The 16,899-nt window shown below is 47.1% G+C and overlaps 1 protein-coding gene across 2 annotated transcripts in view; it reads left to right on the forward strand.

Annotated features, from left to right (window-relative positions):
* STK11IP (serine/threonine kinase 11 interacting protein) overlaps positions 1-16,899 on the forward strand; it is a 210,636-nt gene that overhangs the window by 11,007 nt on the left and 182,730 nt on the right. For both annotated transcript variants that reach the window (XM_063933797.1, XM_063933796.1), the window contains exons 3-5: positions 725-924; positions 2,219-2,293; positions 2,629-2,724. In XM_063933797.1, the coding sequence (XP_063789867.1) occupies positions 725-924; positions 2,219-2,293; positions 2,629-2,724 (371 nt within the window). The remainder of the gene's footprint in view (positions 1-724; positions 925-2,218; positions 2,294-2,628; positions 2,725-16,899) is intronic.

The following is a 16,899-nucleotide window of genomic DNA, read 5'->3' on the forward strand; positions in this document are numbered from 1 at the left end:
TGTGGTTGGTATCACAAGCATAGATGCCTGTGCTTGCGATACTGGTTATGTGCGATTTTGGCTAACTGTCAATTTTGACTCTACTTTTATACTAGATCAGGCATGTCCAAACTGCGGCCCTCCAGCTGTTGTGAAACTACATATCCCAGCATGCCCTGACACAGTTTTGCTTTCAGAGAATGCTAAAACTGTGTCAGGGCATGCTGGGATGTGTAGTTTCTCAACAGCTGGAGGGCCGCAGTTTGGACTTGCCTGTACTAGATAGTCAAAATTGACTTGCCTGCACGATCTATCTAGGCTTGCAATACCGACCTCGCAGGACCACACATCGGTATCGCACTAACTTTCCTTGCGATTTTGACTATATAGTCAAAATCGCAAGCAAATAACTCACTGTGTGTACACACCTTTATAAATAAAAGTTAATAATAATAATTAGAATAAAAATGCCAGTGTGTTTAAAGACACCACCAGTTATGTCTTTGCACTCCTGAATTTCCGCTATTAATATCCTCCATTCCATTGCGAACTGTGACAGTTTCTTTCTCCATGTTGCTTTGTGGCTTATGTGCAGATGAAAAGGATATCTGTGCTCTTGTCGTCATCCTACAGGTACCATGTGTTATAGAAATGTTTTTTTGTAAATGTTTAGCTTTCAGGAGTATAGACAGGGTGTCTTCATATTTGGTTTTACATGCGTTAACATCAGTCATTTCTGTGGCAGGGGACACTGTGTTGGATGGTAGCCGTGTCCTGTCTCTTCTCACCCCATGTCTGCAAGTTGTCACCCGCTTGTTTGAACAGCTGTTTCCTCGCGGACCAGGAACTGGGTTCCAGGCTCTACCAGCTCACCCATCCGACAACGTTCCTATCCTACGGACTCAGTTCCTTCTTGATATGTTACAGAAAACTCCCTCTCTGAAGGTTTTTATACTCATTGTTTACTTATGCTGATAACTTAATTAAATTTTTTAACTAATGCTTTTCAGTGTGGCTTGTAACTAACAAGAGAGTCCGGTGGTCACTGTAAGTTTCTATTTTTAGAATTTTGCCTAACCTGAATATTTGTTTCCTTTGCTTTCTATCTGTTAGTACGTATGACCCTCACACATCAGTCTGCAGCTTATAACATGACTTAGTCACAAGGTGACTGGAATGCATGTCAGTGATTGAAGGAAGAACATCTAGTAGCGATGATTTATGGCCCCTATATCGGACATCCTTTCCGAGTGGCTATGCTGATGTAACTGTACTGCTGTGACAAATTAAAGTGATTGCTAAGATTCACAAGTAAAATGTCACAGGCTGAATAAAATTTGACAGACAAAGGGGGAGATTCAAATGTTTGTAAAGTCGGTTGGGAGTCTGTTTTTCCCTGTCTATTAGATAGGAAAAAATAGACTCCCAACTGACTTTTCAAACATTTGAATCTCCCTCTTAGAGTTTGTCTTCCTGAATACTGTAAAATGTATACTCTGACTTGCTGGGCCTGATGGAGAGCTGAATGTAAATCAGCTGTAGATGCTCATGTATCATGTGCACATATATAATTCTGAGTATACACCCATATGCAGGTTTGTTTGCCTTTCAATGGTACGTTTGTGGACTTGCACGAGCCTTCTATATGTTTGCTGAAAATTATGGGGGGGGTGGGGGAATGTAATAGGGTTTGGGTTTATGTGAGGGTTCTCCTGTTTGTTTGTTTTTTGTTCTTTTTTTAAAGTGGCAATCATTTACATGGCAAAACCAGGTTGATTTTGCCATGTAAATGGTTGCCACAAAAAACATAACTCTCATAGAAATCTCTTTCTGATTCTCACATCCTATTACATTCCCCCCTAGCTACGGCACAGTTATATTTACTTAGTCGCAAGTGGAGATGAAATACAAAATACAGGTATAGAGGGAGATTATAAACTCTTGGAGCCAGATAAATTTGAGAGTTTCTGTCATTTTTCTACCACTGCGTGTAAAAAAAGTGATTGGTTGGTATTTATCTCTATCCAAGATTTTATAAATCTCCCCATAAACTCATCTAAAACTTGGGGTAAGAAACGTAATGGAACGCTACAAGCAATAGCATTTACTTTTGGAAAATGCTGTCAGCCCGGAGCTGTAGTTCCATTAGGCCCCTTGTTAAAGTGACTGTGCTACTTCTAGGTTCTCTTGTCTTTACCAAGTTTTATATTTGTTTTTTTTCTCCTCACCTTATTTCCAGCTTATTCATCCACCAGAATGTCCTCGTCAGTTTGATGTGAATATTTTCCCATTTAAGTCTTTAAGATCTTTGGAGGTGAGCATGTTCTTTTCGTTGTTGTTATTGCTGTTAGCTTATTTCCTGTGGTGTCAGTTATTGGCAATACCACCTATCATACTGCAGATGGCGCCATGTGCTTTCCTTTCTATGCTTCTATAGTATTTCAGAACTTCCACACCTGTGGCTTTTGTTTCAGTGCATCATACTAATTGGAAGGTTACTCCAACTTATTAAACTAAACTAAAAACAAAACATTGATGTATCAATAAAGGATGAAACTTCTACAAGACAAGTGGCTGTAACCTGTGTCTATGTAGAGACTGCCTGACAATGTCTTGTTACTTATTGCTGACTGTAACTTCCTCTTGCAGTTACGATGTCTCCCCCCACATTGCCTGCGTGGGCTGCGGTGCGTGTACTCACAGCTGGAGGTCCTCATTTGCTCGCGATGTGTTACCAGTTTAGAGGTGAGTGTTAGGATTAGTACAAACAAATGACATAGGTAGAAACTATAATTTCTGCAGCGGGGTACATTGGTTTCCGCAGGGAAACATCAGGATTTAGAGATGGATCTTGATCTAGGCACCGACAGGCTAAAGCTTTAGACTGTCCCAGGTTCATTGGGGACTCCTCTATAACCCCACCTCCAGGCACTATGAGCTCAGTTTCGAGTTGGTGCCCTGCAGAGCATTTCACTTAACAGGGGGGCTGCACTGGGAAGTCCTGAAAAAGCTTTTATTAGAAGACTTCAAGGGCCGCAGCACTTTCTTGTCAGGGTGACATTCTGTGCTGCGGCTCCGTCACCTCCCCAGCGGCGTTGCATACTCCTGCTGGCTCACTTCCTGGGTACTTGCAGTGGGGACGCTCCGGCATTGGGCACACGGCCGCAGCGGTCTCCTGGTTCGCGTGGCTGCTACGAAGGGAGGCGGTAAGAGTGTCCCCCTGATGGGACCCGCCATTACATCGCGTTCCGATTGTAGTCTAGGGGAATGGACTGCGACACTGGCGTGGACACTGTCACTGAGCAGGGACCCCACTATATCCACCAGGGCATAGGAGTACAGGTCGGGTATACGAATATCCATTTTAATAAGACTCCATAGTACCAGGTGGTGAAGTCCAGCATAGGGGTGCCGGCGCTTGACCTGTAGCCCCTCCCCCGGCCCAGGGTGCCATCTACTGCTGGTGTTCCCGCCCTGGAGCTGCCTCACACTTTCCCTCACTCCCTGACTGAGACGCTGGGCTCCATCTTCTAAGCATAGCTGCGACTGGCCTCCGGGACTGCTTGTAAATCCGCCTGTACATCAGCGCCGTGATTTTGCAAACACTTAAGTATTCTACATGTCGATATAAAGACAGCGTTCGTTAAGAACAAGTGTACCTGTGCCAGAATATATTGTACGAGTCTCAGACCGTGCTTTGTTTTTTATATACTAGTCCAGTGCAGTTTTATTGTCTTACTAAAATAATTATCTGCATTGTCACTGTGATTGTGTGTGCCTGTATCTGCTGCGTGGATTTCACTTTCAGTGTATCCCACCTTTGTCAATCACTGTATTCTGTACCCTAAGGGACTGAGTGCGTCTGGGTCACATATATAGTGCTTCACAGTATTTCTCTGACGTCCTAGTGGATGCTGGGAACTCCGTAAGGACCATGGGGATCAGCGGCTCCGCAGGAGACTGGGCACAAAAGTAAAAGCTTTAGGACTACCTGGTGTGCACTGGCTCCTCCCCCTATGACCCTCCTCCAAGCCTCAGTTAGATTTTTGTGCCCGGCCGAGAAGGGTGCACACTAGGGACTCTCCTGAGCTGCTTAGTGAAAGTTTAGTTTTAGGTTTTTTTATTTTCAGTGAGACCTGCTGGCAACAGGCTCACTGCATCGAGGGACTAAGGGGAGAAGAAGCGAACTCAACTGCGTGCAGAGTGGATTGGGCTTCTTAGGCTACTGGACACCATTAGCTCCAGAGGGACCGAACACAGGCCCAGCCTCGGAGCTCGGTCCCAGAGCCGCGCCGCCGGCCCCCTTACAGAGCCAGAAGCAAGAAAAGGTCCGGAAAAATCGGCGGCAGAAGACATCAGTCTTCAACAAGGTAGCGCACAGCACTGCAGCTGTGCGCCATTGTTACTCAGGCACACTTCACACTCCGGTCACTGAGGGTGCAGGGCGCTAGGGGGGGGCGCCCTGAGCAGCAATGTAAAACACCTTGGCTGGCATAAATACACCACATATAACCCCCAGGGCTATATGGATGTATTTTAACCCCTGCCAGAACTCACCAAAAAAGCGGGAGAAAAGGCCGCCGAGAAGGGGGCGGAGCCTATCTCCTCAGCACACGGGCGCCATTTTCCATCACAGCTCCGCTGGAAGGACGTCTCCCTGACTCTCCCCTGCAGTCCTGCACTACAGAAAAGGGTAAAAAAGAGAGGGGGGCACTAATTTGGCGCAGTTTTGACACTAACAGCAGCTATAAAGGGAAAAGCACATTTTATAGTGGTATTCCTGTCTATATATAGCGCTCTGGTGTGTGCTGGCATACTCTCCCTCTGTCTCCCCAAAGGGCTAGTGGGGTCCTGTCCTCTATCAGAGCATTCCCTGTGTGTGTGCGGTGTGTCGGTACGATTGTGTCGACATGTTTGAGGAGGAAAATGAGATGGAGGCGGAGCAATTGCCTATTATACACTTGTCACCCCCTAGGGAGTCGACACCTGAGTGGATGAGCTTATGGAAGGAATTGCGTGACAGTGTCAGCTCTTTACGACAGACAGTTGACGACATGAGACAGCCGGCTACTCAGCTTGTGCCTGTCCAGGGGTCTCAAACGCCATCAGGGGCTTTAAAACGCCCGTTACCTCAAATGGCAGACACAGACACGGATACTGACTCCAGTGTCGATGATGAGGAGACAAACGTGACTTCCACTAGGGCCACACGTTACATGATTGAAGCAATGAAAAATGTATTGCATATCTCTGATAATACAAGTACCACTAAAAAGGGTATTATGTTTGGTGAGAAAAAACTGCCTGTAGTTTTTCCTGTATCCGAGGAATTAAATGAAGTGTGTGATGAGGCGTGGGTTTCCCCCGATAAAAAACTGATAATTCCTAAAAGGTTATTGGCATCGTACCCTTTCCCGCCAGAGGATAGGGCACGTTGGGAAACACCCCCTAGGGTGGATAAAGCGCTCACACGCTTGTCTAAACAGGTAGCACTACCCTCTCCTGATTCGGCCGCCCTAAAGGAACCTGCCGATAGAAAGCTGGAGAATATCCTAAAATGTATATACTCTCACACGGGTGTTATACTGCGACCAGCAATCGCCTCAGCCTGGATGTGCAGTGCGGGCCTGGCGTGGTCGGATTCCCTGACTGAAAATATTGATACCCTAGATAGGGACAGTATATTACTGACTATAGAGCATTTGAAGGATGCATTTCTATATATGCGTGATGCACAGAGGGATATTTGCCGACTGACATCAAGAGTTAGCGCGCTGTCCATTTCTGCAAGAAGAGGTTTATGGACACGGCAGTGGTCAGGTGATGCGGATTCTAAAAGGCACATGGAAGTATTGCCTTATAAGGGGGAGGAGTTATTTGGGGTAGGTCTATCAGACCTGGTAGCCACGGCAACTGCTGGAAAATCCACATTTTTACCCCAGGTAGCTTCTCAACCTAAGAAGACGCCGTATTATCAGGCGCAGTCCTTTCGGCCCCATAAGGGCAAGCGGGCAAAAGGCGCCTCATTTCTGCCCCGTGGCAGAGGGAGAGGAAAAAGGCTGCAACAAACAGCCAGTTCCTAGGAACAAAAGCCCTCTCCCGCCTCCGCAAAGTCCTCAGCATGACGCTGGGGCTTTACAAGCGGACTCAGGCACGGTGGGGGCCCGTCTCAAGAAGTTCAGTGCGCAGTGGGCCCACTCGCAAGTGGACCCCTGGATCCTTCAGGTGGTATCTCAGGGGTACAAATTGGAATTCGAGACGTCTCCCCCTCGCCGTTTTCTAAAGTCTGCTTTACCGACGTCTCCCTCAGACAGGGAGGCAGTATTGGAAGCCATTCACAAGCTGTATTCCCAGCAGGTGATGATCAAGGTACCCCTCCTACAACAGGGAAAGGGGTACTATTCCACACTATTTGTGGTACCGAAGCCAGACGGCTCGGTGAGACCAATTTTAAACCTAAAATCCTTGAACACTTACATACAAAGGTTCAAATTCAAGATGGAGTCACTCAGAGCAGTGATTGCAAACCTGGAAGAAGGGGACTATATGGTGTCTCTGGACATCAAAGATGCTTACCTACATGTCCCAATTTACCCTTCTCACCAAGGGTACCTCAGGTTTGTGGTACAGAACTGTCACTATCAGTTTCAAACGCTGCCGTTTGGATTGTCCACGGCACCCCGGGTCTTTACCAAGGTAATGGCCGAAATGATGATACTCCTTCGAAGGAAGAGAGTTTTAGTTATCCCTTACTTGGACGATCTCCTGATAAGGGCAAGATCCAGGGAACAGTTGGAAGTCGGAGTAGCACTATCTCAGATAGTGTTGCGCCAGCACGGTTGGATTCTCAATATTCCAAAATCGCAGCTGATCCCGACGACACGACTTCTATTCCTGGGGATGATCCTGGACACAGTCCAGAAAAAGGTGTTTCTCCCGGAGGAGAAAGCCAGGGAGTTATCCGAACTAGTCAGAAATCTCCTAAAACCAGGCCAAGTCTCAGTGCATCAATGCACAAGGGTCCTAGGAAAGATGGTGGCTTCTTACGAAGCAATCCCATTCGGCAGATTCCACGCAAGAACCTTCCAGTGGGATCTGCTAGACAAATGGTCCGGGTCGCATCTTCAGATGCATCAGCGGATAATCTTGTCACCAAGGACAAGGGTGTCTCTCCTGTGGTGGTTGCAGAGTGCTCATCTTCTAGAGGGCCGCAGATTCGGCATTCAGGACTGGGTCCTGGTGACCACGGATGCCAGCCTGAGAGGCTGGGGAGCAGTCACACAGGGAAAACATTTCCAGGGCTTGTGGTCAAGCTTGGAGACATCACTTCACATAAATATCCTGGAGCTAAGGGCCATCTACAATGCTCTAAGCCTAGCAAGACCTCTGCTTCAAGGTCAGCCGGTGCTGATCCAGTCAGACAACATCACGGCAGTCGCCCACGTAAACAGACAGGACGGCACAAGAAGCGGGAGGGCAATGACAGAAGCTGCAAGGATTCTTCGCTGGGCGGAAAATCATGTGATAGCAGTGTCAGCAGTGTTCATTCCGGGAGTGGACAACTGGGAAGCAGACTTCCTCAGCAGACACGACCTCAACCCGGGGGAGTGGGGACTTCACCCAGAAGTCTTCCACATGATTGTGAACCGTTGGGAAAAACCAAAGGTGGACATGATGGCGTCCCGCCTCAACAAAAAACTAGACAGGTATTGCGCCAGGTCAAGGGACCCTCAGGCAATAGCTGTGGACGCTCTGGTAACACCGTGGGTGTACCAGTCAGTGTATGTGTTCCCTCCTCTGCCTCTCATACCCAAGGTACTGAGAATCATAAGAAGGAGAGGAGTAAGGACTATACTCGTGGCTCCGGATTGGCTAAGAAGGACTTGGTACCCGGAACTTCAAGAGATGCTCACAGAGGACCCGTGGCCTCTACCTCTAAGAAAGGACCTGCTCCAGCAGGGACCCTGTCTGTTCCAAGACTTACCGCGGCTGCGTTTGACGGCATGGCGGTTGAACGCCGGATCCTGAAGGAAAAAGGCATTCCGGATGAAGTCATCCCTACCCTGATCATAGCCAGGAAGGATGTAACCGTGCAGCATTATCACCGTATTTGGCGTAAATATGTTGCGTGGTGCGAGGCCAGGAAGGCCCCTACAGAGGAATTTCAACTGGGTCGTTTCCTGCATTTCCTGCAAACAGGACTGTCTATGGGCCTAAAATTAGGGTCCATTAAGGTTCAAATTTCGGCCCTGTCGATTTTCTTCCAGAAAGAACTGGCTTCAGTTCCTGAAGTTCAGACGTTTGTCAAGGGGGTGCTGCATATACAGCCTCCTTTTGTGCCTCCAGTGGCACCTTGGGATCTCAATGTAGTTTTGGGGTTCCTAAAATCACATTGGTTTGAACCACTCTCCACTGTGGACTTAAAATATCTCACATGGAAAGTGGTAATGCTGTTAGCCCTGGCTTCAGCCAGGCGTGTCTCAGAATTGGCGGCTTTATCCTATAAAAGCCCTTACCTAATTTTTCATACGGACAGGGCAGAATTGAGGACTCGTCCTCAATTTCTCCCTAAGGTGGTTTCAGCGTTTCACTTGAACCAGCCTATTGTGGTACCTGCGGCTACTAGGGACTTGGAGGACTCCAAGTTGCTGGACGTAGTCAGGGCCCTGAAAATATATGTTTCCAGGACGGCTGGAGTCAGAAAATCTGACTCGCTGTTTATCCTGTATGCACCCAACAAGCTGGGTGCTCCTGCTTCTAAGCAGACTATTGCTCGTTGGATTTGTAGCACAATTCAGCTTGCACATTCTGTGGCAGGCCTGCCACAGCCAAAATCTGTAAAAGCCCATTCCACAAGGAAGGTGGGCTCATCTTGGGCGGCTGCCCGAGGGGTCTCGGCTTTACAACTTTGCCGAGCAGCTACTTGGTCAGGGGCAAACACGTTTGCTAAATTCTACAAATTTGATACCCTGGCTGAGGAGGACCTGGAGTTCTCTCATTCGGTGCTGCAGAGTCATCCGCACTCTCCCGCCCGTTTGGGAGCTTTGGTATAATCCCCATGGTCCTTACGGAGTTCCCAGCATCCACTAGGACGTCAGAGAAAATAAGAATTTACTTACCGATAATTCTATTTCTCGTAGTCCGTAGTGGATGCTGGGTGCCCATCCCAAGTGCGGATTGTCTGCAATACTTGTACATAGTTATTGTTACAAAAATCGGGTTATTATTGTTGTGAGCCATCTTTTCAGAGGCTCCTCTGTTATCATGCTGTTAACTGGGTTCAGATCACAGGTTGTACGGTGTGATTGGTGTGGCTGGTATGAGTCTTACCCGGGATTCAAAATCCTTCCTTATTGTGTACGCTCGTCCGGGCACAGTATCCTAACTGAGGCTTGGAGGAGGGTCATAGGGGGAGGAGCCAGTGCACACCAGGTAGTCCTAAAGCTTTTACTTTTGTGCCCAGTCTCCTGCGGAGCCGCTGATCCCCATGGTCCTTACGGAGTTCCCAGCATCCACTACGGACTACGAGAAATAGAATTATCGGTAAGTAAATTCTTATTTTACCGTTAAGCGTACTCTACTGTGTACTACTGTGTACTCAGTCACATAATACCGGATTTATTCGCTGGTGTTGTGTACTGTGTACGCAGTCACATACTAGGGGATTTAATCGCAGGTATTGTACTCTGTCTGGCTGTATCGTACTAATGCACTCTGTTGTTGCATCATTGAAAATGTATAACACAAAGGACGGGAAATCCGAGAACGCTCCTGCATCATGCAGTACATGCGCCAAGTCTTTGCCTGAGGGGGAAGTTTTGTATGATGGACTGTGTACTATGTTCCATACATCTCCCAGTCAGTCCACAGCGCCTATAACCAATCAGAAACCACCGTGGACGGCGTTCTCAACTATGTTAAATACGCTTGTGACGTGCCTTACGCCCCCTATGGGACCTCCAGTGCCATTACAGTCACATATTGTCCCTATCGTAAATCCGCCTTGGGTGGATAATTTGTCTACCCAGTTGCAGCAATTGAGTCAATCCTTGGTTAGACATAAGACTGCCCCAAGCCACTCTCGTGTCACAGGGTCATCTAAGCAGGCTACTTCCTCCTCACAGTCAACTAATCTCTCAGAAGATTTTTCTGAAGAGGATGGGGAGCATACTGTCCCGTCCGACACTGACACAGCTGCTTCTGACGAGGAATATACAACACAGGTTGATGTCCCAGACCTAGTGATTGCTATTAAGCAGATCCTGCAAATATCAGATGATGATGAGGATTCCACTACGGTGTCTAAGAAACCTGATAAGTTTAAACGTCAGAAGGTAACTAAAACATTACCACATTTTGACCATTTAGTGGACATACGACAAGAAACCTGGTCTACTCCAGGGAAGAAATTCTTCCTGTCTAAAAGGATGGTAGCTCGTATTCCTCTCCCTACAGAGTTGTGTAACAAGTGGGAAAATTCACCGCTGGTGGATTCCCATGTCACCCGTCTTATAGTGTCATCACTGAAGGAACCGACAGATAAGCTTGTGGAGGGATGCCTGAAGTCTATTTACTCCCTTACAGGTGTTGTACATAGACCCACTATAGCAGCCTCCTGGGCTGCAAAAGGAATTGAAGCATGGGTTTAGGCATTAGAGGATGAGCTATATACAGCAACAGATGTCCCTGGTAAATATGCGCAACAAAACTTGATGTTCAGCTACAATGTGCACAAATAGAAGTGTATCCCACACATCAAAGACAATGGAAGAAAAAAGAAGAAATATTGTACACACAACTGCAGCGCTCACCAAGCACCATGACACCACATGTGCAGACCAAAAAACATATTGATAAAGAATGAATGCATTCACCCTAATATGGATGATAATCCTCAATTTTTGAAAGAGCAAGTTGGAAGGGTAGGTTGTCTGTAAAATCTTTTCCTTCACATATAGGACCCAGCAAGCCTGATTATTCCTTGAAGGCACCTGGAAGAAAAGTACCTCTTTCCCCAGCAGAAATGGGAATGATGGGAGGTACTAAAAATAGCAGACCATAGTGTAGTAGTATTTAAAAAACACGCACCAGTTTAATGCCACAGATTAAACTTACAAAATACATATAAAAACATAGCATGTCATCCAATCACATAACGGATATATCACCAAAGGGATCCTCAAAGCCAAGCTTGGTTCCCGTTTTTATTCTGCATCTGACTCTGATCCATACGGAAGTTCGACCATCTGCCTGGGGTTTGATCCTGCACACTGGCTGAGTATCCGGAAAGCCTGCCAGTACTCCACACCATCGATCTATGTGGCTTTGAGGATCCTACCCTTCCAACTTGCTCTTTCAAAAATTGAGGATTATCATCCATATTAGGGTGAATGCATTCATTCTTTATCAATATGTTTTTTGGTCTACACATGTGGTGTCATGGTGCTTGGTGAGCGCTGCAGTTGTGTGTACAATATTTCTTCTTTTTTCTTCCATTAGAGGATGAGCTGCCCGAGGATATCTCTGACAATGCCAGACAATACCTGTCTCATATTACCACCACCGCCTATTATATTCAGGAAGCGCCCTCCGAAGCAGGTGTGTTGGCAGCCAAGGCATCAACTACGTCCATCCTGGCTCGCCGTATTCTGTGGTTGAGGTCATGTAAGGTGGACCTGGACTCCAAAAAGACATTGGAGGTACTCCCTTGTAAGGGAGACATCTTATTTGGGGAAGACCTAAATAAAATTGTGGCTGACTTAGCGACTACTAAGACTGCCTTTCTCCCTAATACTACTCCTTCTGCACAGAAGGCAAAAGGTGCCACTTTTCGCTCCTTTCGGCCTCAAGGGAAAGCAAAACGTCAGGCATACCCGAGACAATCTCGTGCTTCCAAAACCACAAAGCCCAAGAAGCAGGCTGACGGCAGCCCGTCAGCCTGCTTCTAAACACGACAAGCCTGCTGCATGACGGGCGGGCATCCCCCTGGGGTATACCAGGGTGGGAGGCTGACTTCTGCAATTCCCCCAGGTCTGGTTAAAGACCACTTCAGACGCATGGGTGCGAGAAGTTGTCTCTCACGGGTACGCAGTCTCTTTCAAGGGGCGTCCCCCTCGCCAGTTTTGTACCAAGGTTATCCCTTCGGATCCGTTAAAGGCGCAAGCTCTTCAGTTGGTTGTGCGTTCCCTCCTGGATACAGGAGTGGTGGTGCCGGTACCTCTGTCCCAGAAAGGCAGAGGATACTACTAGACCCTGTTTCTAGTTCCGAAACCCAATGGGTCTCAACCTTAAATCACTGAACAAGTTTGTGAGAGTGTCCAAGTTCCGTATAGAAACACTGCGATAAATTGTACTGGCCATGGAACCCGGAGACTATATGGTATCCCTTGTTATACAGGATGTTTACCTGCATATATCTATTGCCATATCGCATCAGCAATATCTGCGGTTTGCTTTTGGCAACCTTCAGTGTCAATTCTAGGCTCTGCCGTTTGGACTGGCTAGGCTCCTCGGGTCTTCACCAAGGTTGTGACCATGATGATGGCTCATCTCCGTCGCCAGGGAGTCAGGATCCTGCTGTATCTGGACAAATTGCTGATTCTGGCAAACTCCCATGAAGTCCTCCTCAGTCATCTGCAACTGACGGTAAACTTCATACAAGCCCACGGGTGGTTATCATTTGGAAGAAGTCCTCGCTGGTCCCAGCTCAGAGCATGGTGCACCTGGGGGCACTCCTGGACACGCACAGTCAGAGACTGTTTCTGTCTCCAGAGAAGGTCCTGAAGCTTAAGGACAGGATCAGATACTTCCTCTCTTGCCCAAGAGTTTCGATATACTCGGCGATGCAAGTACTGACCTCATGGTGTCGGCTTTCGACATGGTAGAGTACGCTCAATTTAATTCCCGCCCTCTGCAGAGGTTAATTCTTTCCAAGTGAGACAGCCTACCTCATCGGATCAGGTCTCACATGGTCTCATTGACTCTGGAGGTTCGTCTGTCGCTGTCCTGGTGGCTACAGGACCAGCAGTTGAGCAGGGGCCGTCCCTTCTGGATCCTCAACTGGGTCCTACTGACTATGGATGACAGTCTGAGGCGTTGGGGCGCGGTGTTGGAGCAACACTCTTTCCAGCGTCGGTGGACCAAGGAGGAATCACTCCATGGGATAAACATTCTGCAATTGCGGGCAGTGTTCAATGCTTTGTCTCTCGCCCTGCCTCTGCTACAGAACAGGCCTGTTCAAGCACGGTCAGCCAACGCCACATAAACCATCAAGGAGGCACTCGAAGCTGCATGGCAATGATGGAAGTGTCAAAAATCCTTTGTTGGGCAGAACGCCATCTGCCAGCAATATCGGCAGTTTTCATTCTGGGAGTCCTCAACTGGGAATTGGATTTTCTCAGTCGTCTGGACGTGCACGCCGGAGAGTGGAGTCTTCATCAAGAAGTTTTTCAACTCCTAGTGGTTAAGTGGTGCCTACCAGATGTAGGCCTGATGGCGTCTCGACACAATCAAAAAGTTCCTGTCTTTGGATTAAGAACCAGGGATCCTCAAGCAGCATTCGTGGCAATACCATAGAACTTTCGGCTGCCCTACGTGTTCCCTCCAGTGTCACTCCTGCCCAGGGTACTATGGAAGTTCAAACAAGAAGGAGGAATAGTAATTCTAGTCACTCCAGCGTGTCCCAGATGCCATTGGTTGTAAGACCTGCAGGGTCTATCGATAGAGCGTCCTCTTCTACTTCCTCAACGCCCAGACCTCCTCGTTCAGGACCCTTGTGTCTACCCAGACCTGGCCAGACTGGCTTTGACGGCGTGGCTCTTGAAGCTTCACTCCTGAGGGCCAAAGGATTCTCTGAGGCGGTTATCCAAACTATGCTGAAGGCCCGCAAACCGGCATCTGCACGGCGTCTGGAATTCTTACTTCATCTGGTGTGTTGCTAAGAATTATGATGCATACAAATTCAGTACTTCCAGACTTCTGGCGTTTTTTCTGCAACAAGGCTTGGACTTAGGCCTTCGTCTGGCCTCCCTCAAGGTTCATATCTCTGCCTTGTCGGCGTGGTTTCAGAGAAAAATTGCATCTATTCCTGATGTTCATACTTTCACTCAGGGTGTTTTACGGATTCAACCTCCCTATGTCCCTCCTGTGGCTCCATGGGATCTGTCTGTTGTTCTGACTGCCCTGCAAGAATCTCCATTTGACCCTCTTGAGTCAGTAGACCCTAAATGGCTCACGGTCAAGGTCCTGTTCCTACTGGCTATTGCGTCTGCTAGGAGGGTGTCAGAGCTAGGCGCTCTGTCCTGTCGTCCACTTTTTCTGATATTTCACCGTGACCAGGCAGTTCTTAGAACTTGCCCTGGTTATCTGCCTAAGGTGGTGTCATCTTTTCACCTTAACCAAGAGATTGTGGTTCCGGCTTTTATCTCTTCTGATTTGTCCTCCAAAGGCGGTCTTTGGATGTGGTAAGGGCTCTCCGTATTTATGTGGAGAGGACTGCCTCTATCAGGAGGTCAAATACCCATTTTTACTTTTTGGATTTCACAAACGTCGCTGGCCTGCGAATAAGCAAACCTTGGCCAGATGGATTAGAATGATGATTGCACAAGCCTATGCGCAGGCTAGACTTCCAGCTCCTGCTGCTATCAAAGCCCATTCTACTCGGTCTGTTGGACCTTCTTGGGCGGCCCGCCGAGGCACGTCCGCTGAACAATTGTGCAAGGCGGCTACATGGTCCTCTGTGAACACGTTCATTATGCCTTTGATACTTCCGCCTCTCTGGATGCTTCCTTTGGACGCCGGGCTCTCATACCCGCTACGGCGTGTCCCCTCCCATGAGGAACTTCTTTAGGACATCCCCGATGTTTCCCTGTGGAAACCAATGTACCCCGCTGCAGAAAAGGAGATTTATGGTAGACTTACCATGGTTAAATCTCTTTCTGCGAGGTACATTGGTTCCAGAGGGCGCCCGCCCTGATGCACCTAGCTTCTATGGGTTTGTATGGCAGCCGCTAGACCCTTCTCCTGTCGTGAGAACGTGGTTCTATGTGACTAACATCTACCTTCTCTTTTACCTGCTCCTGCATTGGACTGGTTAACGAAACTGAGCTCACAGTGCCTGAAGGCGGGGTTATAGAGGAGGCCCCAAAGCATCCTGGGACAGTCTAAAGTTTTAGCCTGTTGATGCCTGGATCAAGATCTATCTGTACACACCGATTTTTCCCTGTGGAACCAATGTACCTAGCAGAAAGAGATTTTAACCATGGTAAGTCTACCATAAATCTCCTTTTTCTTTTACATCTACTTTGAGTGATACTGTTAACTTTGGGTGTAGAGGGCACTGGCATTGATGTAGACACTCAATGCTAAAACTACACACTTGTTTATACTTTAGCTCCTCCCTTATATCCCTCCACCAATAAATGCTCAGCTTTTTTATTGACAATTCTCTGCTGGAATGACCTCCACAGAAATCTAGTCTAAAAGAGGTTATACATATGGCACAGAGGGTGAGAAAGCTTTCCTTTGTTACATTCATGAAACTAAATAAATGGCAAGTAATAGGCTAAAAACCAAGTGAGATGAGTATTTTGTAGGGAATACACATGATTTGCCGGCAGGCGGGATGTCGGCTGTCAGTATAACGACAGCGGCATCCTGTCTGTCGGAATCCCGGCAGCGAGTCCCCTTGTGGGCTTGCTTCACTTGCCACATCTTCCTGCTCGGTTGGTGCCGTGCACCCACCAACCAAGTGGGAATACCCCACGTTTTCCGGGATTCTGGACGGCGGCATTTCACTGGCGTCGGTCTCTTGAACGCCGGGATCCCGACAGCAGGTATTTTAACTGCATCCCTTTTGTATGATACATAGCAATTGCACTATAAGCAACTGGCTATCATTTATCTGTATTTACTATTGAAACCTCAGAAAGAACATTTAGGGGGTTATTCAATTAGCCGCAGGATTTATAACTCAACTAATTGTTGGCAAAAATCCCTTTTGACGCGGTGAAAGGCTATTCAATTAAATAGCCTTTTCCCCGTACCTAAAATTCGGGATTCGGGCACGGAAACCAACTGATTTCGCATAAACGACAGAATAATTTTTTTTTTCCTGCACGTGAACCCTATTTTTGTATTTTTTTTCCCGCTGACTACACCTCGTAACTCATGGGTCACACTGCGTGGACTCGCACATGGGATAGTCCCCACTAATTGGATTCCCTCTGCAATTAGCCGTGGTTAATTGAATACCCATATTAAAAGATACACCATACAGTACGGTAAAAACAAATATATTTAATAACCAATTCTCATGCATAAGTGTTATTCCGGGTGTTTGGACAAAAGCAAATGTATTTCCACTACACAAAAATGTTGTAGGGAACAATTATAACCATAGACTTGTCTGTGCGTCTTATGTTACTAAGAACACTTAAAAAATACAAATAAACATTGGCTATTTAGAGTTGAGCAAAATACAAGATGTCAAATAAATGTAGTGAATTTTTTTACTCTGATTACAAAAATTGATCAGGGGAAGAGCAGTCCAAGGCTGGGTTCATAACAGAATGATTTCCCTTCTTTTGACTGGTGAAAGCTTATGCCCCAAAATAGAGAAGAACTGTCCAATTAGCCCTAATGCTGGCAGTCATCAGGCATTATGCACGTGAAGCATAATCTGGGATAACAGCATAGTTTTTTCCATAAAACACTTGGGTCCAGATACTTATCCCGGATCCCATGTGTTATTGCCTGAAAACAGTCTATAAAACCGGACTATTATTGTATAGCCCAATAATGACCATCGGTTAAAAATCAAGCTATCAATCCATTTTTATTGGGCAAAAAATTAGTGCTAATAATTTGATACCTTCCTAAGTGGGTATTTATGAAAGCATGGAGAGAGATAAAAGGGGGTAT

Source organism: Pseudophryne corroboree, chromosome 7, assembly GCF_028390025.1.
Source record: "Pseudophryne corroboree isolate aPseCor3 chromosome 7, aPseCor3.hap2, whole genome shotgun sequence".
NCBI lineage: Eukaryota > Metazoa > Chordata > Amphibia > Anura > Myobatrachidae > Pseudophryne > Pseudophryne corroboree.